This window comes from Notamacropus eugenii, chromosome 1 (assembly GCF_028372415.1).
Source record: "Notamacropus eugenii isolate mMacEug1 chromosome 1, mMacEug1.pri_v2, whole genome shotgun sequence".
NCBI classification, from domain to species: Eukaryota; Metazoa; Chordata; class Mammalia; order Diprotodontia; family Macropodidae; genus Notamacropus; species Notamacropus eugenii.
The window spans coordinates 671,531,028-671,551,598 of NC_092872.1; the positions used below are offsets into that span (position 1 = coordinate 671,531,028).

General features: G+C 37.4%; 1 protein-coding gene across 3 annotated transcripts in view; it reads left to right on the forward strand.

Moving 5' to 3' along the window:
* The window catches only part of THUMPD2 (THUMP domain 2 tRNA and snRNA guanosine methyltransferase), a 48,635-nt gene that overhangs the window by 16,697 nt on the left and 11,367 nt on the right, over positions 1-20,571 (forward strand). For all 3 annotated transcript variants that reach the window (XM_072635802.1, XM_072635800.1, XM_072635801.1), the window contains exons 3-8: positions 3,327-3,697; positions 6,435-6,512; positions 8,227-8,279; positions 13,695-13,782; positions 15,940-16,011; positions 19,150-19,264. In XM_072635802.1, the coding sequence (XP_072491903.1) occupies positions 3,327-3,697; positions 6,435-6,512; positions 8,227-8,279; positions 13,695-13,782; positions 15,940-16,011; positions 19,150-19,264 (777 nt within the window). The remainder of the gene's footprint in view (positions 1-3,326; positions 3,698-6,434; positions 6,513-8,226; positions 8,280-13,694; positions 13,783-15,939; positions 16,012-19,149; positions 19,265-20,571) is intronic.

Here is a 20,571-nt window from a genome sequence, read left to right on the forward strand (position 1 = left end):
TAAACTAGAAACAGAAAGAACACACTAATCACTTCCTGAAAGAAACCCAAAATGAAAACTCCCAGGAATGTTAGAGCCAAATCCCAGAGTTCCCAGGTAAAGGAAAAGTATTTCAAGCAGCAGAAAGAAATCATTCAAATGTCATGGAGTCACAGTCAGTTTAACAAAAGATTTAGCAACTTCCATGTTAAAGGAACAGAGAGCTTAGAGTATGATATTCTGGAAGACAAAGGAGCTAGGATGGCAACCAAGAATAACTTACTGAGGAAAACTGATTATAATCTTAACAGCAGGGGGAAATGGATATTTAATGAAGAAAAGGACTTCAGGTATTGTTGAGGAAAAGTCCAGAACTGAATAGAATATTTGAGATTCACACACAACATAAGTGAGAAATCATAAAGGACTTACTAAGGTTAAATTCTGTACATTTCTATATTGGGAGATGATGCATGTAATTTCTGGGAACATTATTATCATCATTAGTTTTAAGATGTCTCCTTAGAGGATATCAGTATAAGTAAGTCTTCTATGTTGAGACAAACTCAAAAGAAGTGGAAGATTGAGAAAGAGGGATGCACAAGGAGTAGGGGGGAAGGAAGAGGAAGAATAGGGAAAATTATTTGACATAAAAGAAACGTATAAGGAAGAATTTTTACAGTGGAGGAGGAATATGCAGCACTTGAACTTCACTCTCATCAGAACTGATTCAAAGAGGGAAGAATATATGTTACACAAAGCTGGGCACAGAAATTTATCTTACTCAACAGGGAAATAGGAGGGAAAAGGGAAGAGAAAGAGGAGTGGTAATAAGAAGGAGGGTAGATTAGGAAGAATTGGTCAGACGCAAAACAGACTTTTGAGGACTTTAAAAGGTGGATAAAAAATAAATAGATAAAATATTTAATTAGAATAAATAACAAATAAATAAAAGATGGATAAATAAAAGAGAAAAGAATGGAGGGAAATACACCTCAATCATAACTGTGTATATAAATGGGATGAACTCGCCCATAAAATGGAAAAGGAAGCAAAATGGATTGGAAACCAGAATCTGACATGTTGTTTATAAGCCACACACTCAAGACAGGACGCATAGTCAAAATAAGGTGCTGGAGCAGAATCTGTCATGTTTAAACTGAAGTACAAAAGGCAGGGTTAGCAATCATGATCTCAGGTTAAACAAAAGCAGAAACACCTAATTAAAGATAATTGGGGAAACAACGTTTTGCTAAAAGGTAGATTAGACAGTGAATTAATTTCAGTAGTAAACATATATGAAACAAATAACATTGCATCGAAATACCTGAAGGGAAACTTAAATGAGTTACAAGAGGAAGTAGTAAAGCTATACTAGTGGGGAATCTCTAGTCCCCTCTGATCCTGAGATAAAGCTAACCATAAAATAATAAGAAAGAAGTTGAGATGAATAGAATTTTAGAAAAGTTAGATATGATAGAACCCTGGAGAATATTGAATGGGAATAGAAAGAAGCATAACTTTTTCTCTGTTGTGCATAGCATCTTCACAAAAACCAACCTTATTAGGGCATAAAAACTGTTGGGAAAACTTGGATAGTCTGACAGAAACTAGGCCTAGAGCATCTCACACCATGTATCAAGCTCAAAATGGGTACATATTTTAGACATAGAAGGTGATATAAGCAATTAAGGGATCGTGGAAGAAATTCCATGCATGGAGAAAAGGTCATGACTGGGAGATAAAGTTTGTAGTTGGTAAAAGAGATAATTTGATTACATAAAATTAAAAATTTTTTTACTCAAACAAAATCAATATAGCCAAAACAGGGAGGGGGGGCAGGAAAAGGGGGGAAAATACAAGAAATTTCTGTTGAAGGCCTCAGTTCTCAAACATGTAGAGAACTGAACCAAATTTATAAAAAATAGGAGCCATTCCCCAGTTGGTGCATGGTGAAGAGATAAGAACAAGCAGTTTTCAAAGGAAAAATCAAAAGTATCAATGATCATATAAAAATGCTCTAGATCACTAATAAGTAGAGAAATAAAAATTAAAATAATTCCGAGGTACTGTCTCATACCCATCAGATTGGCTAAGATGCCAGAAAAAGAAAATAACACTGGAGGGGAAAAAAGATACACAAATGCATTCTTGTTGTAATTGTAAAATAACCCAACCATTCTGGAGAACAGTTTGCAACTATGCCCCAAGGGCTATAAAACTTTGATATTGTCTATACCCCAAGGAGATTTAAAAAAAAAAAAAACGAAAAAGACTCATATGCACAAAAATATTTACAACAGTTCTTTTTGTGGTGGCAAAGAATTAGAAGCTAAGGGGATAGCCATCAGTTGGAGAATGGTTGAACAAACAAGTTTTGGTATATAAATGTGATGGAATACTATTATTATGTTTGTAAAAATGATGAAGGATATGGTGTCATAAAAACCAAGAAAGACTTAATGTGAACTGTTGCACAGTGAAGTGAGCTAAACCAGCAGAACGTTCTGCACAGTGATAGCAATATTGTAACAATAATCAACTGTGAAAGACTTGGTAACACTAATCAATACAAAGATCCACCAAAATTTCAAAGGACTCCTGATAGGAAATTCTGTCTACTTCCAGAGAGAGAACTGATGAGCTCTGAGTGCAGATTGAAGCATATTTTTTCCTTTATTTTTCTTGCTTTTAAAAAATTCAGATCATGACTATGCAGGAATATGTTTTGCATGCCTTCATGTGTACAGTGGATACTGCATTTCTTGCCTTCTCAGTGGGTGAGAGAGGAGATGAAGAGGAGAGAATTTGGAACTGAAAATAAATTTTTTTAACAAGAATAAATTATCCTACTGAAGTGTTATGGCACTGTCAACATTTTAAAACTTCACACGTGTTCTCTAGATTTTTCTCTGTACTTTTATGAAAACTTTCACTTTCTTTATTGAATTGTTTTAGGTGAAAGATTCCTAGTGTAGCCATAGAGTTCCTAAACTCCTTCATTATTCTTAAAATATTTTGGTATAATCAACTTGTGCTGTAGAATCTAAATATTTGATTAAAAAAATGTCAATACTTTTTATATCAAACAACCTAATTCATGAGTGAACTAATGTCAGAGAATCTGTCATTTAACCTAAGTCACGTATCCCAAAAGTTAACAGCATTTTAGATCTTGATCCTGTACTATGTCCTAATGGCAAAATATGAATCCCAGAAAAAAATAAGATGGTTAACCATGTCAGTGGTATATCTGGCTTCAAGAAATTGATTTGTACCATATTTGTTAGTGTTTTGTGCTATCTTTAAAGTGTGAATATGAGTTAAAATAAGATATTTGTATTTAGGGAAAATATTTAATGAAATTCAAAGACTTGTAACTGGGGATCCCATGTGTTGGATACGTGCTATTTCAATTTGGAAACATCTTCTTGAACTGGAAGAAAAACTTCCACCTGAAGTGTCCAAACTTTCCAAAAGGAAGACAGAAGGAAATGAAAACATCATTACCAAGAAGTTAAAGATAGAACAAACACTAACAATGCCAGGGGATACAGAATGTCAGCTGGAAAAGCAAAAAAATGACAAGATAGAGGAGCTTAAAGATCTGACAACTGAAAATCATGGGGAGAAAGAAGTTGAACATCACCTGGGCAAATTCACTTTCAGAGTTTCTTGTCGCTGTAGTGGAACAATTGCAAAAACATTTACCACAGAGGTAGGTCTTCATTTCCCCTCCTTCTCAGAGTTTCCTTTTTGAGGAAAAAGTTAAATTAGATTTGAAGATAAGGTTAAATACACACACATATATGTTTATATGTATATACACATATTTAATTCTTTGCATTAAATTGCTTAGCTTCCCTCCCCTCCCCCTTTGTTTAAAGGGTGGGAAATTTATATATCCTAAGTAGTTAAACTTTTTTTTTCAAAGCCTGTGTTACTTACCTTTAATTTAAGGATATCCTTAGTATTTGAGAATCTTGGTTTTAGAAGCTCAGCTTCATACAATTTGAATGAAAAAAGTGTATATTAAGCCAAGCACTGTGCTAAGTTCTGGGGGTACAAAATACAGAAGAGAAGAAAGCCCCTGCTCTGTTCAAAGGGCTTATGTTCCAATAGAGGAAGATAATAGAAATTCCTAAGATGCTGAGTAGAGTGATAGTGTAGATTGATTCATCTTTTCTAGGATGAATTATGATTCCAGAACTAGAATATGGAATGTGGAGAGGAGGAGCATATGAGAATGGTGTGTATAGTAAGGCAATTTGTGAGGAGATGGAAGTGGGAGCTGCCCTGACCTGATGCAATGAGCCACATGAAGCATTCATTCAGCAGTTAGTATAGCAGTCTCCCAGTGAGTGCCCAAGGACCTCAGTTCCAGAGATGAAAGGATTAAGTCTTCCAAGGCATTGTTGCCTATCTTTTTGCAAGGCTAAGGAGGAAATAGCTAGAAGTGTTAAACCTTCTATATCCTCAGAGACAGGACCAAGATCTCTGACAGACAGACACCATTTCAGATAGTATTTAGCAACTATTAATAGCACAAACATCTCACAGTCTTGCTGACTTTTCTACATCCTGAGATACTCAGATTTTCCCCCAGGAATATCCTCTGAACCATAGAACTCTTCTATCAGTTCTCCTTTAGCATGCTCCCCCAAAACCTCCGTTCTAATTACCCTCTTTCTCTTTACAATAAAATATGCACTCTTGATTACTCCTAGCAATTTTTTGCTGTAAAGTTATATGTATTTATACAACACATAAATTATTTATACAATAATTTAGTAGCTGGGTGGCATAGTGGATAGAACACTGAACTTAGAGTCAGGATAATCTGAATTCAAATCCTACTTCAGATGTTTCCTTGTTTTCTGATCCTAGGCAAGTCACTTAACCTTTCTCAACCTCAGTTTCCTCATCTGTAAAATGGGGTTAATAATAGTATCTATATAACAGGGTTGTTGTGAGGATAAAATTAATTATGCTTTGCAAATCTTAAAACACTATATTAGTGCTGGCTCTCAATACCCTGATGATGGGAAAAGCACCTTGTATGATCTTTTTAATGTACTGGTCTCCTCCCATTAATTGTGATCTTTTGAAGGCCTTTTTGACATATTTGCCAGGTATTATAATTAGAGTGGAATGTATACACTGGTGTTGTATTGTGAGAGGCCTGAAGACACCTGGTAAGTGATGCTGTGCTATCTGAATCTTAAAGCTAAATGACATGCCAGATGTTAATGTTAGCTGCCTAACGCTAGTACTACTGAGAAGACACAAAATAGTGTCACCTTTCCATACCTTGAGTTCTTACAAGAATCAGTGGGAGAGAGGGTATAGTTTGGGGCCTAGCAGGCAACCGGACAATGTTTTATATGTATGACCATCAAATTGGATCAGTGGCACCACTAAGCACATCCATGGTGGACACAAAGTGTTAGAGCTGAACCAGGCATGGGCCAATCCCATCAATTTTTTAGACATCCAGAGTTAATCAGATTTGCCATACTATGATTTAGTCTTTCATGTATTTGGAAGCAAACTGCCAGTATGGAAAACACCATAGATTTAGAATTAGAAGGAACTTCGGATATCACCTAGTTCAACCCACTTGTTTTCCAGATAGAAAAGCTATGTGGCCCCAAGAGTTTAAATGGTCACCCAAGTAGTAAGTAGCCAAGCTAGGACTGGAACTCAGGTTCTCCAGCTCTAATGCAGCGCTCATTCCATTCCTTCATGCTGCCCCCATCATTTATTCACTAAGTGATACATTCACAGCTCCTTTTTATATTCTGTAATGGAAAGAGGATAAGATTTGGAGTCAGGAGACCTGGATTAGAATTCAGCTTCTGTAACTCTCTGTGCAATCTTGGCCTCTTATGGTACTTTCAAGGCTCCAGTTTCCTAATATATCAAATGAGGAGGTAAACTAGATGACGTCCAGGTCCTTTATAGCTCAAAATCTTGAGATCTCATCTGTGAAAAAGTTTTCTTTTTGTGAACTGTGGTACCTTGTGTGCACACCTTTCTACTAAGCCAAAAGACAAGGCTGTTGCATCAAAATAAACAGATTTGTAAGGATTTATATTTCTGTGCTTTTTAAAGGAAGTACCTTTTAAAATCATTTTTTGAAGGAATTGTAAAAGTTGCTAGTGAATTTATCAAATGATTAATTTGTTAGGTGAACAAAATTAATTTTGATTATGGCTTGTTAGATAATAGCAGTTTCATGTAGGGGTGTGTGTGTGTGTGTGTGTGTGTGTGTGTGTGTGTGTGTGTGTGTGTGTTCTTATGCAACTCTTATTTAAGATAGGAAATGTTTTGGCATATATTTTCATCACATATTCCAACCTTTCTTACACCTCCCATTAGTTGTTGGCTATATCTTTAAGCTATTATCTTCATTTTTAAAAGTTAAATCTTTTCTTTAACTACTACTTTTCTAGGAGGTGGGAAGAGTAATTGGAATTGCTCTTATAAAACAGTTTGGCTGGAAAGCAGATTTGAGAAACCCCAGTTTAGAGGTAATTAACATTTAAAATTTTTTTTGCTACATTTTAGATTTTATTTTTAAACTGACACTTGGGTAGTTTCATAATTTTATTTTCTGTACTTTAGGACATATTTTTTTAAAAAGCACAGCTATAGAGAAGCAAAAAATTGTTTTCATTAGCAACAGAGAATGTGGTTAACTTTGGTGGTTTTCATTGTAAAAGTGCCCCAATAAGATATGGACTTGATCTGTTTTTCAAAGTTGGGGACTGGTACTATAACAGTAGAGACCATTTGGAGCACTCAGCACCCCCAATAGACATTAAAAAATGCTAGCTATAGGAAAAACCTTTTTGTGTTGTTGTGACATTATCAAATAAAATTATCACGATCAGGTAATTTTTTTATGTTTCATTAATCCAAAGGGTTATTTGACACACCCAGCTTAAAATGGAGTGATGTCTCACTCAACTAAAAACTTATCCTTTGGACCAAGCCAGGGTGTAGACTACTGGTTATAAAGAAGAATCCTGTTTGGTGATAGTTTGGAAGGAAAGAATGTAAGAGCTAGAGAGATTATCCACTTCAGCTCAGAAAGAGAACCTAAACAGAGTATAAGAATAGGGTAAGGATAAAGGGAAGCTGACATTGAAAAGAATGTTGTACCCATTGAGTTTCAAAGAGATTGTTGATTATCCAGCAACTATGGAGAAACCTCATAGTGACCTGGGGATTTACACCAAGCTTGTGCTAGGCTCTGAGGAGCCACTTTAGCCTTTTAGGACCTCTTACTTAGGAATGTCCATCTCAGTTATGCAGAGATCTCCTCAAGTAGACCTAAGCCCTCAAGCACCCCACATTCGTTCACTAAACATTTATTGAGACTTGGGTGGGCGTATAACTTCACGCTATTTATATTACTCACATAACCTGATCCTATTACTCCTTTACTAAATTACCATCCGTGATTCTGCACTGCCTACCAAAAGAAAAAGAAAAAGAAACTGCCTGGGCATTTTAGACTCTTTCTGTGTAATCTTAATTCCAGCCTCGTTTCCCAGCTTTATCTCATGCAATTCACCTTCACATACTCTGTTCCAGCTAAAGGAAATGAAGCTCCCTTCCTTTTTCTCACCTTATCTTCTTCTCACTCTATTCTCATGCTATTTCTCTCCACCCCTCATCTGGAATGGACCTTACTTTCCTCCGTTTCATTTGTCCCTCACATTAAGGCTCAACATAGTTGCTGTCTTACCCATGAAGCCTTGCCTGATCCAGTCTACTGGGATGTCTCCCTTCACTGATTTCTCATAGCGTTTGCCTAGACCTCCACTTTGCACTTAACTACATTTTGTACAGGGGAAAGAGAAAGCTTTCTATGTGTGTTGCCCTATTCCATTAGAGAGTGAGCTCCTTAAGAACTCGATCTAAGCCATGTCCCAGGTACCTTGCATTCAGTAGGTGCCTTTTAAATGTTTGTTATATTGAATTGCTGCCACCTACACTAATATATGAATTTCTAACAGCATATACTTTTTACCTATAAAATGGCTGTGTAATGTAACTGAAACTTTTACTTAAGAAAAAAATTGTGAATAAGATATTTCATTATACTGTGAAGACCTGAGACCTTCCTCGTAAAATATAGGTCTCATGGGCACAAAACTAAAGCATTCAGGTTGCTACCCCAAAGCCCAAATAGTGGAGTTTTGTTTTTCAGTCTAATTTCTGTGTTTGCTCTTTCAGATATTTATACATCTAAATGACATTTACTCCGTGGTGGGGATTCCAGTTTTCAGGTAGATGCTTATGTTTTTGTGCTTCAGGATTTTTGTAAGTTAATGAACATTTTTAAAGTCAACAACTCCATGTGTTTTGTTTTTAGCAAGGAAGACTAATTTGATTAGATGGAACTTACAGCTTTCTATTTCTTTTTTTGTATATGCCTCTAAAATACTCTGGTAACATAGTTTTTATTTTGTCTGTTATTTTAGAGTATAAAAATTTGGATAATAGAAAGCTATGAATTACATTGATGACACTGACAAATTATAACTAGAGTCTAAAGTATTTCAAATTCATTAATTTAGAGAATTATAGACTCAGGCTAGGTAAGAAATATATATATATATATAGAAATATATATATATATACATATATATACCTATGCTTACAGAGATAGCAAGCATTTATTAAAATGGAGCATATATTGCAATTCTTGGGACCCTTAATGCCAAATCTGATGCATTATAATTCTTTGGAAAGTCTGGAGAAAATTTTTAGCTCTTTAGAAAATCTAAATATAATGTTTCTCTAGTCATATAGTAGAAAACCGTCATGCTACTATAAATGTAAACAAGGATAATAATAACTTGTAGTACAAGTAATTGGAAAGTTCTTCCAGTCATTTGTATTGTCCTATACCTGACGCCACCAGAGTGAAGTCAGGGTGGGTGAAGAGCCGAGGGCTCTCTGGAAGAGGACACGCCCACTCTGTTGTTGGACAGCTACAGAACTCATCCAGAGAAAGTGGGGCTGGTGTGGAAGAATGGTTTTGCCCTGCCACCCACAGTTACTCATTGATTCAACTTATGGATTAAAATGATACGCAGAACACAAGATATGGTTACAGGAAAATTTCGTGAAAAATTTGATTTCATAGGCACCATACAGAACAATCTCATAACATCAAAGATGAATTTTAAATTTTACTTCTTTCTAAAGTTAGCTATGTGACTTGGCTGCCAAAAAAAGTCACGGGAATCTTTAGCTATATTAATAGAAATAATATTCAAAACCGGAAAGGTGGTCATCCAAGTGTACTTGTCAGATTGTCACCTGGAGCACTGGATTCTGTTTGGGGCACCACTCTTTAGAAGGTTAACAGGGTATGCTTTTTCCAAAGAAGTGTGACCAGAATAATGAGGAAATTCCTAAACCATGTTATATTGCAGACTGATTAAGTTAACTGGGGAGAAAACTTGGAAAGATATTATGGCTGTTATTAGCATATGAGGAAGTATTAGATTATTTTATATAGAACAGGGTGGGGAATCTGCAGCTTGGAAGCCACATGTGACCTTCTAGGTCCGTGGGTGTAGCCTTTTGACTAAGTCTAAGTTTTACAAAACAGATCCTTTTATTAAAAGGATTTGTTCTATGAAGTTTGGATTCAGTGAAAGGGCTACACTTGAGGACCTAGAGGGCCACATGTGACCTCGAGGCCTCAGGTTCCCCACCCCTGGGATAGAAGTTCTCAGGAGACCTAGTCTTTGGAAGAATTCCCCCAAATTAGAATCTTTTAAAAATCAAATACATACTGAGTTCCTTTCAACCAAAAAAGATCAAATAGAAGCCAAATGATGTCTTGCTGGGTATGCTATAGAGGAGGTTTATTGTGTTGGACTTAATGACTTCAAAGGTCTCGTCTATCTCTGAGGTTCTTTTCAACAATTGCATAAAATCCAGTGTTCCCAAACTCGCATTTCATGTTTGACTTCAATTTATAGAGCTCATCTATTTTTACTATTGCTGTCTAAATCTTTGTTTCTTTTCACAAGGGTTTATTCATTCAAATATGTCTTCATCTGATCAGAAAAACTGGGTCACATAGTAGACTTTGAGACTTGTGACCTAGCTAAGTCTCCTTCCTGGTAGCTGAAGTCTGCCTATAGTATCCACAGCAAATAGTCATGCAGAGTTCCCAGATATTTTTAATTCACTGTAGGTATATTACCTCATTGGTCTTGATATAGGCCTCATGTTTTCTCCCAAATCAAACCAAATCAAACTTGTAGAAAACCTGAGAACGGTTTACAGTTATGCTCCAATTGTGTTTTTGTCTACCCTGTCTGTAGTTTTTTGTGCTCAAACAGAGATATTGTGTGTAGAATTAATTTGGTTAAATTCAGCAAATGTTTGTCAGCTACTATCTGCCATCCATGCAGATGCTAGGCACATAAGTTTTTTTTTTAATTACACTCTCAAGAAATTTACAATTTCTGTTAGTCGCTATTAATCTTTTAAAAGAGGCAGCTTGATGGCTGAGTGGATAGAGCACTGAACATAGGGGCAGGAAGAGCTGAATTCAGATGTGGCCTCAGACACTAGCTGTGTGACCCTGGGCAAGTCACTTAATCTCTGTTTGCCTTGAAGACAGGTAGTTAGCTTAGTGGATAGAGCACTGGGCCTGTACTCAGCAGGACCTGCATTCACATTCAGCCTCAGGCACTCACTTAGCTGTGTGACCATGGGCAAATCAACCTCTGTTTGCCTGATCTACTGGAGAAGGAAGTGACAAAGCACCCCAGTATCTTTGTCACAGAGGGTAACAAAGAGTTGGACACAACTGAATGGTAACAACAAGTCTTTTTAAAAAATGTTTCTCACTTCTGCGAGGGTCTCTCCATTTACCAGCAACCCCTACTTCCTGCCAGCTGAGATGCCAGGAGCCTCCCCTTGGGCCTGTGTTGGGTAGTTTTAAGTCATGCCTGGGGCTTCCGTGCCCTTCATTAATTTTATATTTTTTATAGTAAATATGTGATTTTTATTCACTAATTTTGTATGATTATCTTTTGCTGCTATATATATTTTCCTTTAAAAGATCTCATTTGGGGGAGTGAAGCCCATGTTCAATTATAACCTGTGTTTAAATCAATAAAATATGTTATCAGCATCATTCTTGTAACAACCCATTTAAAAGAGAAAAGAGACAGCATGATGTGTTGAACATGCTACTCCCAGGGGCAACCACTTCGTTTTATAAAAAGTTCCCAAGCCAGTCATTTACTAATTTATTCTAGAACTTTGCCAGAGAGAGATATCAAATCCTTTGGACTGTAGTTTATGTAATCCTATTTCTTCCCTGTTTTGAATCCTAAACATTAAGAAAAGCTTGGAGCAAATTGTATCCTAGTATCTGTATTTACAGAGTTATCTTTTTTCTTCTAATGAAGAATTAATGGACATTGCAGTAAACCCTCCCGAAAACAGTCTTGCACCAGTTGCTGGAATAGTGAGGACTATTTCTTCACATTAAATCAACAAACTTATTTTAAGTGACATAGAAGAATGAATTAAAACTGACATACAGGTACTGTTGGTTTTCCATCTTGGTGATGCAGAAGGAGTAGATCAGGTTTTGAATATGATAATCCAGCAGACACTGATAACAGTGAGGAGGAGGAAAGGGGAAAATGATGATTTTTCTGGGCAATAGTAACTTCATTTAGGAGATTACTCTATTAGGGTCATGAATTTATTTTGCAGAAATCCATGATATACCTTAAAGCTATACAGCTCCATAGCCTTCATTTTTCTTTTTGATAAAAATATAAACAAGTTGATGCATGGAGCATGTTTTCAAGAAAACAAGTTTCAGAGCAACTCCTAGAGTTCAGTACTTACTCAGTCAGATGTCCCAGTTCATCTCTGGGACAGGACAATGTCATATGTTCACAATTATTATACCAAGTTATCCAAAAAAAGTCAAATTAGGTGAAGTGAGTCCTGCATAGGAAGACAGGAAGATGTATAATTCTAGATTTCCTCCAAAAATTTTTAAATTTTAAAAATAGAGTTTATTGAAAGAAAAAACAATAATAATATCTTAGATTGTGCAGGACTTTATAAGGTAATACAAAGCGACATAATTGCTTTATTACTCTCAAGTGTTTTGCAGCTTGGTGGCGTAATAGAGTGCTGGACTTAGAATCAGGAAGGCCTGAGTTTGAATTCTGCCTCAGACTTTATTTTAAGATGATAATAATAATAATGGCTAACTCTGTGGCTAAGAATTTTACACCTGAAAACACTCTAGAATTCATTATTAAAGGATTAATTCATGGAAATCCAGAAAAGGAAGTGGTGACTAAAGAGAGCCAGAATGACTTTGTCAGGAATAATCAATCAAGACATAAGCGTTAAATAACTCCTCTGGTCAGGTGCTGCGCTAGGTCCTCAAGATACAGAGACAAAAATGAAGCTGTCACTGCCCCCAAGAAGCTTATGTTCTATCAGTGCAACAACATGAACATATAGACATGTATCCAAAAAAATGAAAGGTCATTTTTGAGATGAAGGCAAAGCTTCCGGGGAGATCAGGAAAGTCTTCATACAGAAAGCAGCACTTGAAGTAAGCTTTGAAGGAAACCAGGGAGTCTGCGAGAGGCTCTGAGGTGTTAAAGACATGGAGATGAGAGAGAAGAGGCCGGGGCAGTACTGTGTCCCAGAGAGTAGGCCCTTTTGCGGGAAAAGTGGGCAGATGGGAGAGAGATGGCAGCACGGCTGGGAAGCATTGGACTTGATCAAGTGGCTGAACCTAAATAGTAACCATGGGACGTCAGCCCAGATGATATACTTAGTGAAGACACAATAACTGACTCCAAGATAGGGGTGTCCCATGGAAGAGGGTTTAGACTCCTTCTGCTTGGTCCAGAGGGCTGAAGTAGGAATTGCAAGTTGAATTTGCAGATGCAAAATCAGGCTTGATAAAAAGAAAGACTTTGTGATGTTTAGTGCCATTCAGAAGTACAAGGCACAGTCCCAGGAGGGATGGGGGTATAAGAAGAGCTCTAGATTTGGAGTCAGAGGCCTGGGTTCACATTCCAGCTCCTGGGGACACTATATGCCCTTGGGCAAGTCTCCTAACCTCTCTAGGCTTCAGTTTCTTCTGAAAAATGAAGGAGTTGGATAAGTCTATGATTCTCTGAGCCTCATTGGAAGTCCTCAAGCAAAGTCTTTAGAAACCTCCTTTATTATATGAATGGAGATTCCTATTCATATGTGTGGGTACTGGAGTAGATGGTGTCAGATGGCCCTTCAGACTTTAAGATTCTGTGATCCTCAAAACAGTCATAGAAACTTATCTGCAGAAAAGGCAAGTGAATGCCCAGGGTTCTATGACTTTTAAGTGGTTGTTCTGGAACAAGAAACCAGGCAGGGCTACTGACTCCTAGTTCAATATTCTCTCTACTCTGCCATACTGCCTATCTAATTAATTTCAGTTGCCTAGAAAACTCACTTATCTAGAATGCCTCAAGACTGACTCTGCCAGGTAACAAATGTGTTTAAAGTTAAAAACAGTGTACTATCTTAAACATTTTATTGCATGTCTGTGAATATATGAGAATACATCATTTTTCCTTCACATTTTCATTAGTGTGTATTAATTTGACATCTAGTCTTGTTGACCATATGACCATATTTTTTTATAGGCTTCCTTTGGCAAGCAGAGCTTACATCAAGATGGCAGGACTTCGTTCTACTATAGCTTGGACAATGGCATCTCTTGCTGAAATCAAGGTAAGGAAAAAATGTCTTCGTTGTAAATGAGAATTGTCATTGATTTGAAAATTAAAAATTTCAAAAGTGGGCACAAGAAATATACCTTGATACTTAATGGGGAAATAAAATTTACCACATTGGTCCTCATCTCTGCCACCTAATTAAAAATCATTTTGGTTGTAGATTTTAGCAAACTCATTTAAAATATTCATTCCTATTATTATGCAGGCAAGAGTAAAGACAATTTCAGACTTTCTCATGTCATCTGTTATTTCTCAAAAATATTAATATTTAGTATCTGAAATTATATACTCTATTATGTTCCTTGACTTTCCTGATATAAAAAGAAATACCCTCCTTTACACTAACCAGTTCTACATCATTTCCCTCCCTATTTCATCCTTTCCTCCATCTCTCTTCTCTATTTCTCATGCTACTGAACACCCTCAGAGGAAATTATTCTATGGTACTGACTGGGCCTACTTCAAATTTATTACCTAATCCCAACTGGGTCTTCATTGCTACATGGTAACTCCTTTATAATTCCTTGATTAACTCACTTAACCTCTGTCTGCCTTAGTTTCCTCAAATGTAATAATGGCTAGCATTTGTATAGTACCTACTGTGTGCCATACACTGTGCTAAGTGCTTTACAAACATTATCTCATTTAGTACTCACAACAACCCTGCTAGGTGGGTACTATTATTCCCCATTTACATTTTAGGAAACTAAGGTAAACAGATATTAAATGACTTAAGTTAAGTCTAAGGAGGGATCTGAACCCAGGTCTTCCTGTCTCCAGGTCTAGCGCTCTAGTACTGGTCCACCTAGCTACTGCATACAACTTTCTACCCTTATCTTTCTCATGAACATCAGTCTGCCACCATCTGCAGGCTGAATATCTCCTGCTGGGCCTTCCTTCCACAGGCATCTCAAATTCAGCATGTCCAAAACAGAGTTCATTATCTTTTTTTTTCCTCAATACCTACCCTTTTTCTTTACTTCTCTGTTTCTTTCAAAGGTTCTGCATCCTTCTAACCACCCATGTTCTCCACCTCTGTGAGGTTTCGTTTTTCCTTTTCCTTCATAACCCATATCCAGTTAGTTGCTAAGTCAGTCACATCATATTCAGTGCTCACTATCAGATAGTGTTCTAAGAGCTGGAAACACCAGCAAGAGCAAAAACATTGCCCCTGCCTTCAAGGCACTCAGACTATGATGGAGGAGACAACATGCAAATAACTCTATGCTTTCAAATAAATCCAGTGTAAATGGGAGGTCATCTCAGAGGGGGGCGTAGCAGTGGAAGGAGGGAGGACATTAGAAAGGACCTCATGCAGAAGGGGGATTAGTACCCAAAGGGGAAGATGAGGAGGCCAGGTGATGGAGGACTGGCTGCCAGTGCAAAGGCATCTCTCCTATTCTCTCCACTTGTTACCTAGACCACTATGACAGCTGCCTAATTAGACTGCCTGCCTTTATCCTCCACCCTCCCTTACCCATCTTCTACACAGCTGTCAAAATCAATAACAGCGTGCGTTTATATAGTACCTTCTGTGTGCTAGGCACTGTGGTAACTGCTTTATAATTTTATCTCATCTGATCCTCACAACAACCTTGGAAGGTAGGTGCCCTTATTATCCTCATCTTACAGATGAGGAAACTGAGGCAGGCAGAGGTTAAGTGACTTGTCCAGGGTCACACAGCTAGAAAGTGTCTGAGGCTAGATTGAACTCATGTATTCCTGACTCCCTGCCTAGGACTCTATCCATTGCACCACCTTGCTGCCTCCTAAAACCCTTTGTAGTCTGGCTCTGCTCTGTTTATGGACTTATTTCACTTTATTCCACACACCCAGATATGCACACCTGAGCTACATTGTAGTCAAACTGGCCTGCTGGCTATTACATATGCATGCTATTCCATCTCCCCACTCTGTGCTTTTGCATAGGCTGTTCCCTATGCCTGGAATGCCCTCTCTCCTCAGTTCTACTATTGGAATGCCTGACTCCTTTCAAAGCTTAGTTAAAGTGCCCCTTACCTACTTGAGGCCTTTCTCATTATTAGTATTTTTCCCAAAAGTTACTTTCTATTTATCTGCATACTGCCACAAGTGACATAAACATGGGTGCTTCTCCACTATGACTGTCACAAATCACTTTTTCTTTCTGTAGGTTGGTGCAGTAGTTTTAGATCCAATGTGTGGACTTGGAACAATCCTGTTGGAAGCTGCCAAAGAATGGCCTGTAAGTTCTAAAGCTGGGAGGGGTTGTGACTAGAGCTAGAGCCACCTGGGCCTGAGAACTGAGAAGTTAAATGATTGACTTAGGCTCACACAGCATGTATGTCAGAGACAGAACTCAGACCCAGTCCTGACTGACTTTGAGGCCAGCCCTCTGTCCATTACACCAAGGATATTTATGTGAATACAGTTCTCCTCAGTTTATAGGTAAATTACTCACTTTGTTTTAAATTATAGAACTTTCGATTTAGAGTGAGGTCTTTAGAGGTCATTTCATCTAACACCTTCACTGTACAGATAAGGAAGCTCATCACCAAAGAGGCTCGCTGGCTTGCCCAAGGTGACACAGGTATGCAAGAGGACAAAAACTGAACCCAGGTCTACTCACTCCAAATCCGCGGCTCGTACTTATAGCATACTGGTCATTCCTAAGGTACCTCCCCTTCCCTGCAGTAGAATACGAACTGAAATGAATATTATCTCTAAAGAAACGAATAAATAGTTAGATGAATTACCTTAGGAAAACAATTATGTGCCGTGTTATTGTAACCCCATGTAGGTGCTGCTCTGTAATTCTTTGGTTGTTTTGCATACGTGTAGCCTATCTCTCACTCAGCTATAAGTGTCTTGGGCAGCTGCTGTATTCTGCTTCTCTTGTACCTTTCATTGGACCTATTATAGTGCAACAGCATGTTCTTATGGAAGCAAGGCATGAATAGAATGCATCCCAAAACCAATAAATTATTGGATTATCTATTCCTTTTATGGTTTTAGAAAAATGTACAAATGTTTCAAAAATTAATTTCAACAAACCTTTGTTAAACACTTATGTGAAAAATACTACTATTCTAAGTAGTAGTTCCTTACCTCCAGGAGTTTATAATATTATAGGATAAGATACTTATGTAAGTAATGGTGGCATTAAGGTACTTTTCCTTCCACATGACAGTACTTAAAGATAACTATCGTGTTGATCAGTCAGTCAGCTTTTTAAATGGCCATTAAGTGCCAGGAGTTGGGCTAGACACTGGAGACACAAAGACAAAAAGGAATCAGCTCCTGCTGTCAACTAACTTACATTCTAGAAGGGGAAGTAATGTGCCCCCAAAATGACTGCAAGGTACTTTGAAGAGGAGGTTCCTGGGGGTTCAGGAAAGGCCTCATGGAGGAGATGGCATCAGAATTGAGTTTTGAAAGAAACTAAATATTCTGAGGTGGAAAGGAGAAGGGTGTGTATTGTAGACACAGGGGACAGTCAGTGCAAAGGCTGCAAGACAAGGTATGTTGTTGTGTAATGCACAGGAAGAATGCTAGTTTGTCTAGAGTAATGATTGTGAGAAAGGGAGTGAGGTCATAAGACTGGAAAGGTAAGTTAGAACCAGGTCGTGAAGGGATTTAAATACTTAGTGTTGGAATTCACATTTGGTTTTAAATGTAATAAGGAGCCACTGGAGTTTACTGAGCAGGCAAGTGATATGATCATAGCTGTGCTTTAAGAATATCACTTTGGCAGTTTAGTGGAAGATGAATTAAGTTGTGTTTTCTAGGCTAAACACTCGTTGCTTCAAACAATAGCATTGTCTCAAAGCTTTTCACCTTCGTGGTTGACCTGCTATTGACTCTTTCCAGCTTTTCAATGTGCTTCCTAAAATATGGTGCCCAGAACTAAACACAGTACCTCAGATGAGGTCTGAGCAGATGAGAATACAGCAAGTCTATGAACCCACCTTGTCTTTGGCAGAGTGGCTTTTTTAAAGCAGAGTAACATCGTATTTGCCTTTTGGCTACCATGTCACACTGCTGGCTTGTCCTGAGAACCATAGAATTTCAAAATTGGAGCAGAAAAGGACTTAGGGTCCATCAACCAGGGGTTCTTAACCTCTTTTATGTTATGGATCCCTTTGACAACAGTCTAGTGAATCCTATGCACCACCCCTTCTCAGAAAGATGTTTTTAAATAGTTAAATACATAGGATTACAGAGGAGACCAATTTCATTGAAATGGAGATTAAAAAAAAAAAGCCTAGATAACAGACCTCAGATGAAGAATCCCTGATTTAGTCCAGCTCCTTTCTTTTCCTGAGGAACCTGAAGCCCAAGTGAGGGTAAGTGACTTAGCCAAAGTCACCCAGGTAGTAAATGGCAGAGTGAAAATGGGAATCCAGGCCCCCTCTGACTTCAGAGCATGTTACCCACAACACAATAGGGCCTCTCTACCTGCAGTCTTTTTCAGACAAACTGCTTCTATTTGATTCAGCCTAACATTCTAGCCTGTCATATTTTTGAACCCCAACTGTCCAGTTTGGTATTTATCTGTCCCAGCCTTATGTCATGTACAAATCTGAGGAGCATTCTTTCTTTGTCTTTGCCCAAATAATTGATAAAAATGCCATATACCCTCCTGCCAAGCCCCTGTCACCAGAGCAGTCTATTAAAAACCTTCTTTATTGACACGGGACTATTTATGGCTGTTCTTTGGGTCTGGTCATTCAACTAGTTCTGAAACTACTTAATCATACCAGTCTACTGCCAAGTCTACTGCCATCTTGTCCACAGGAACAGATAATTTGTCTGATAATTTGCTAAGTCTAGGTAGACTAATACTACAGTAGTGGTATCAAATTCAAATAGAATCAGGGCCACTAAACCCTGCATAAATATCCCTACAGCCACATATTGACTTATAAAACCACATAATAACATTATCTGTGTTCCATTGTATTATTTTTATTCTGTTAAATGTTTTCCAGTTATACTTTAATCTGGTTTAGGTCTCTCTGCTTCATATTTGACACCTCTATCTACCATTCTAATAACCCTATTAAAAAAGGAAAGGAAGTTATTGTGGCATGATCTGTTCTTGAAGATGGTGCCATGATGCCTTTTGTGCCTATGGCTTCCTTTTCTAGATTCGCTACTTGACCAATGAAGATTTTTATAATATATTGTTAACATAGCAGCATTAACACATCAGAATGAGTTTTTTCTTTACATTAACGTCAGATTTTTTTTTAACATCCTAAATTTGGCTAAACATGTGTTTTCCTCTTTCATTGTTTAAGAAAATGGAAATAGAATTGCCCAGATAAGCAAAATATTTCATAATTTTACTTATTCTTCAAAAATCTGTTTTCCTTCACAGAATGCCTATTTTTTGGGTGCTGATGTAAGTGACTCACAGTTACTGGCTGCTTGTGACAATCTGAAATTTGCTGATCTCATGGACACAATAGAATTACTTAAGTTCTCTGTCACAGGTAAGCTATTTAAAATGCAAATATAATCAAAATTAGGATATAGCCTAGTACATGTTTAGTGTCAGGACATTGTGAAGCAAAATTAATTTTCTATAATTAGGAAAGCATATTTCTTAAGGAATCAAAAGGATTTTATTAGTGGAATTTATACTTATTCACCTCAGTGTTGATTATAATTATTAAAAGAAAAGAGATTATAATATTCTTCAGATGATTTATTCTTGTGAAATATCATTTGAATGATCAGCAGTTTTTCCTACACACTTATTCAGAAGAGCAGGCTCAGGCCCCTTACATATATCCAACACTGTTTTAAAATACATTGAGTGGATTTGAAAATATTTTCTTAAAATCACACATCACTTAAAATGATTTTAAAAGGAAAAGCCAATAATTCGTTGAATGTCTTTTTAGGACATTTCATGTATTTAATCTTTCTTCCCCTTTCACAGTAGTTTTGTGGTAAAAAGAAATTTCCAAACCAGTTGCATATTCAAGCGTATAAATAATAAAATACTTGACAGCAGCAGAGCTAGAAATGAGGTTTCATGGAATGTTAATGGCGTAAGGGCCTGTAGAGGTTAGCTATTCGAGCCTCGCCCCAGGTCAGACTTCTCCTCAGCCTTGTCCCTGACTGCTTGTCTGTAAAGCGAGATTTCACTCCCTCACCCTTCCCTTTTGATCATTTTCATCACTGACTTGGATAAAGCTATAGATCATAGGCACGCTTTTTAATTTTATGGATGACACAAAGCAAAGAGGGATAGATGATATGCTAGATGATGAAATCATGATCCATAAACATCATGAAAGACTGGAAGGCAATGATGACATTTAATAGGTATAACTGCCATGTTCTGTGCTTGAATTTTTAAAATCAGCTATACAAACACAAGATGGGAAGAGAATAGTTTAGTTGGAAAATAATTTATGTGGGAAAAAATAAGGCTTTTAATGGCCTGCAAGCTCAGTATGAATCATTGTGTTGTGACAACCAAACCAATGCTGATTTGATAGTCCTAGAGGAAATTTGCTCTGCTCAGACTACATCGCAAGTATTATGTCCAGTTCTGGGCACCACATTTTTAAAGGAAAAATTGATGAGCTAGATCCCATGGAGAGGCAGATGCTTAGGATGCTGAGGGGACTCAGAAATAAGCAGTACAGACATTTAGTGGGGGGAACTAGGGATGTTAATTTGAGAATCATATATTGAAAGGGAAGAAAAGATTTTAAAAGGACATGATAGCTGTCTTCAAATACTTGAAGGGTTCTCATGTAGAAAAGTGATTAAACTTATTCTATTA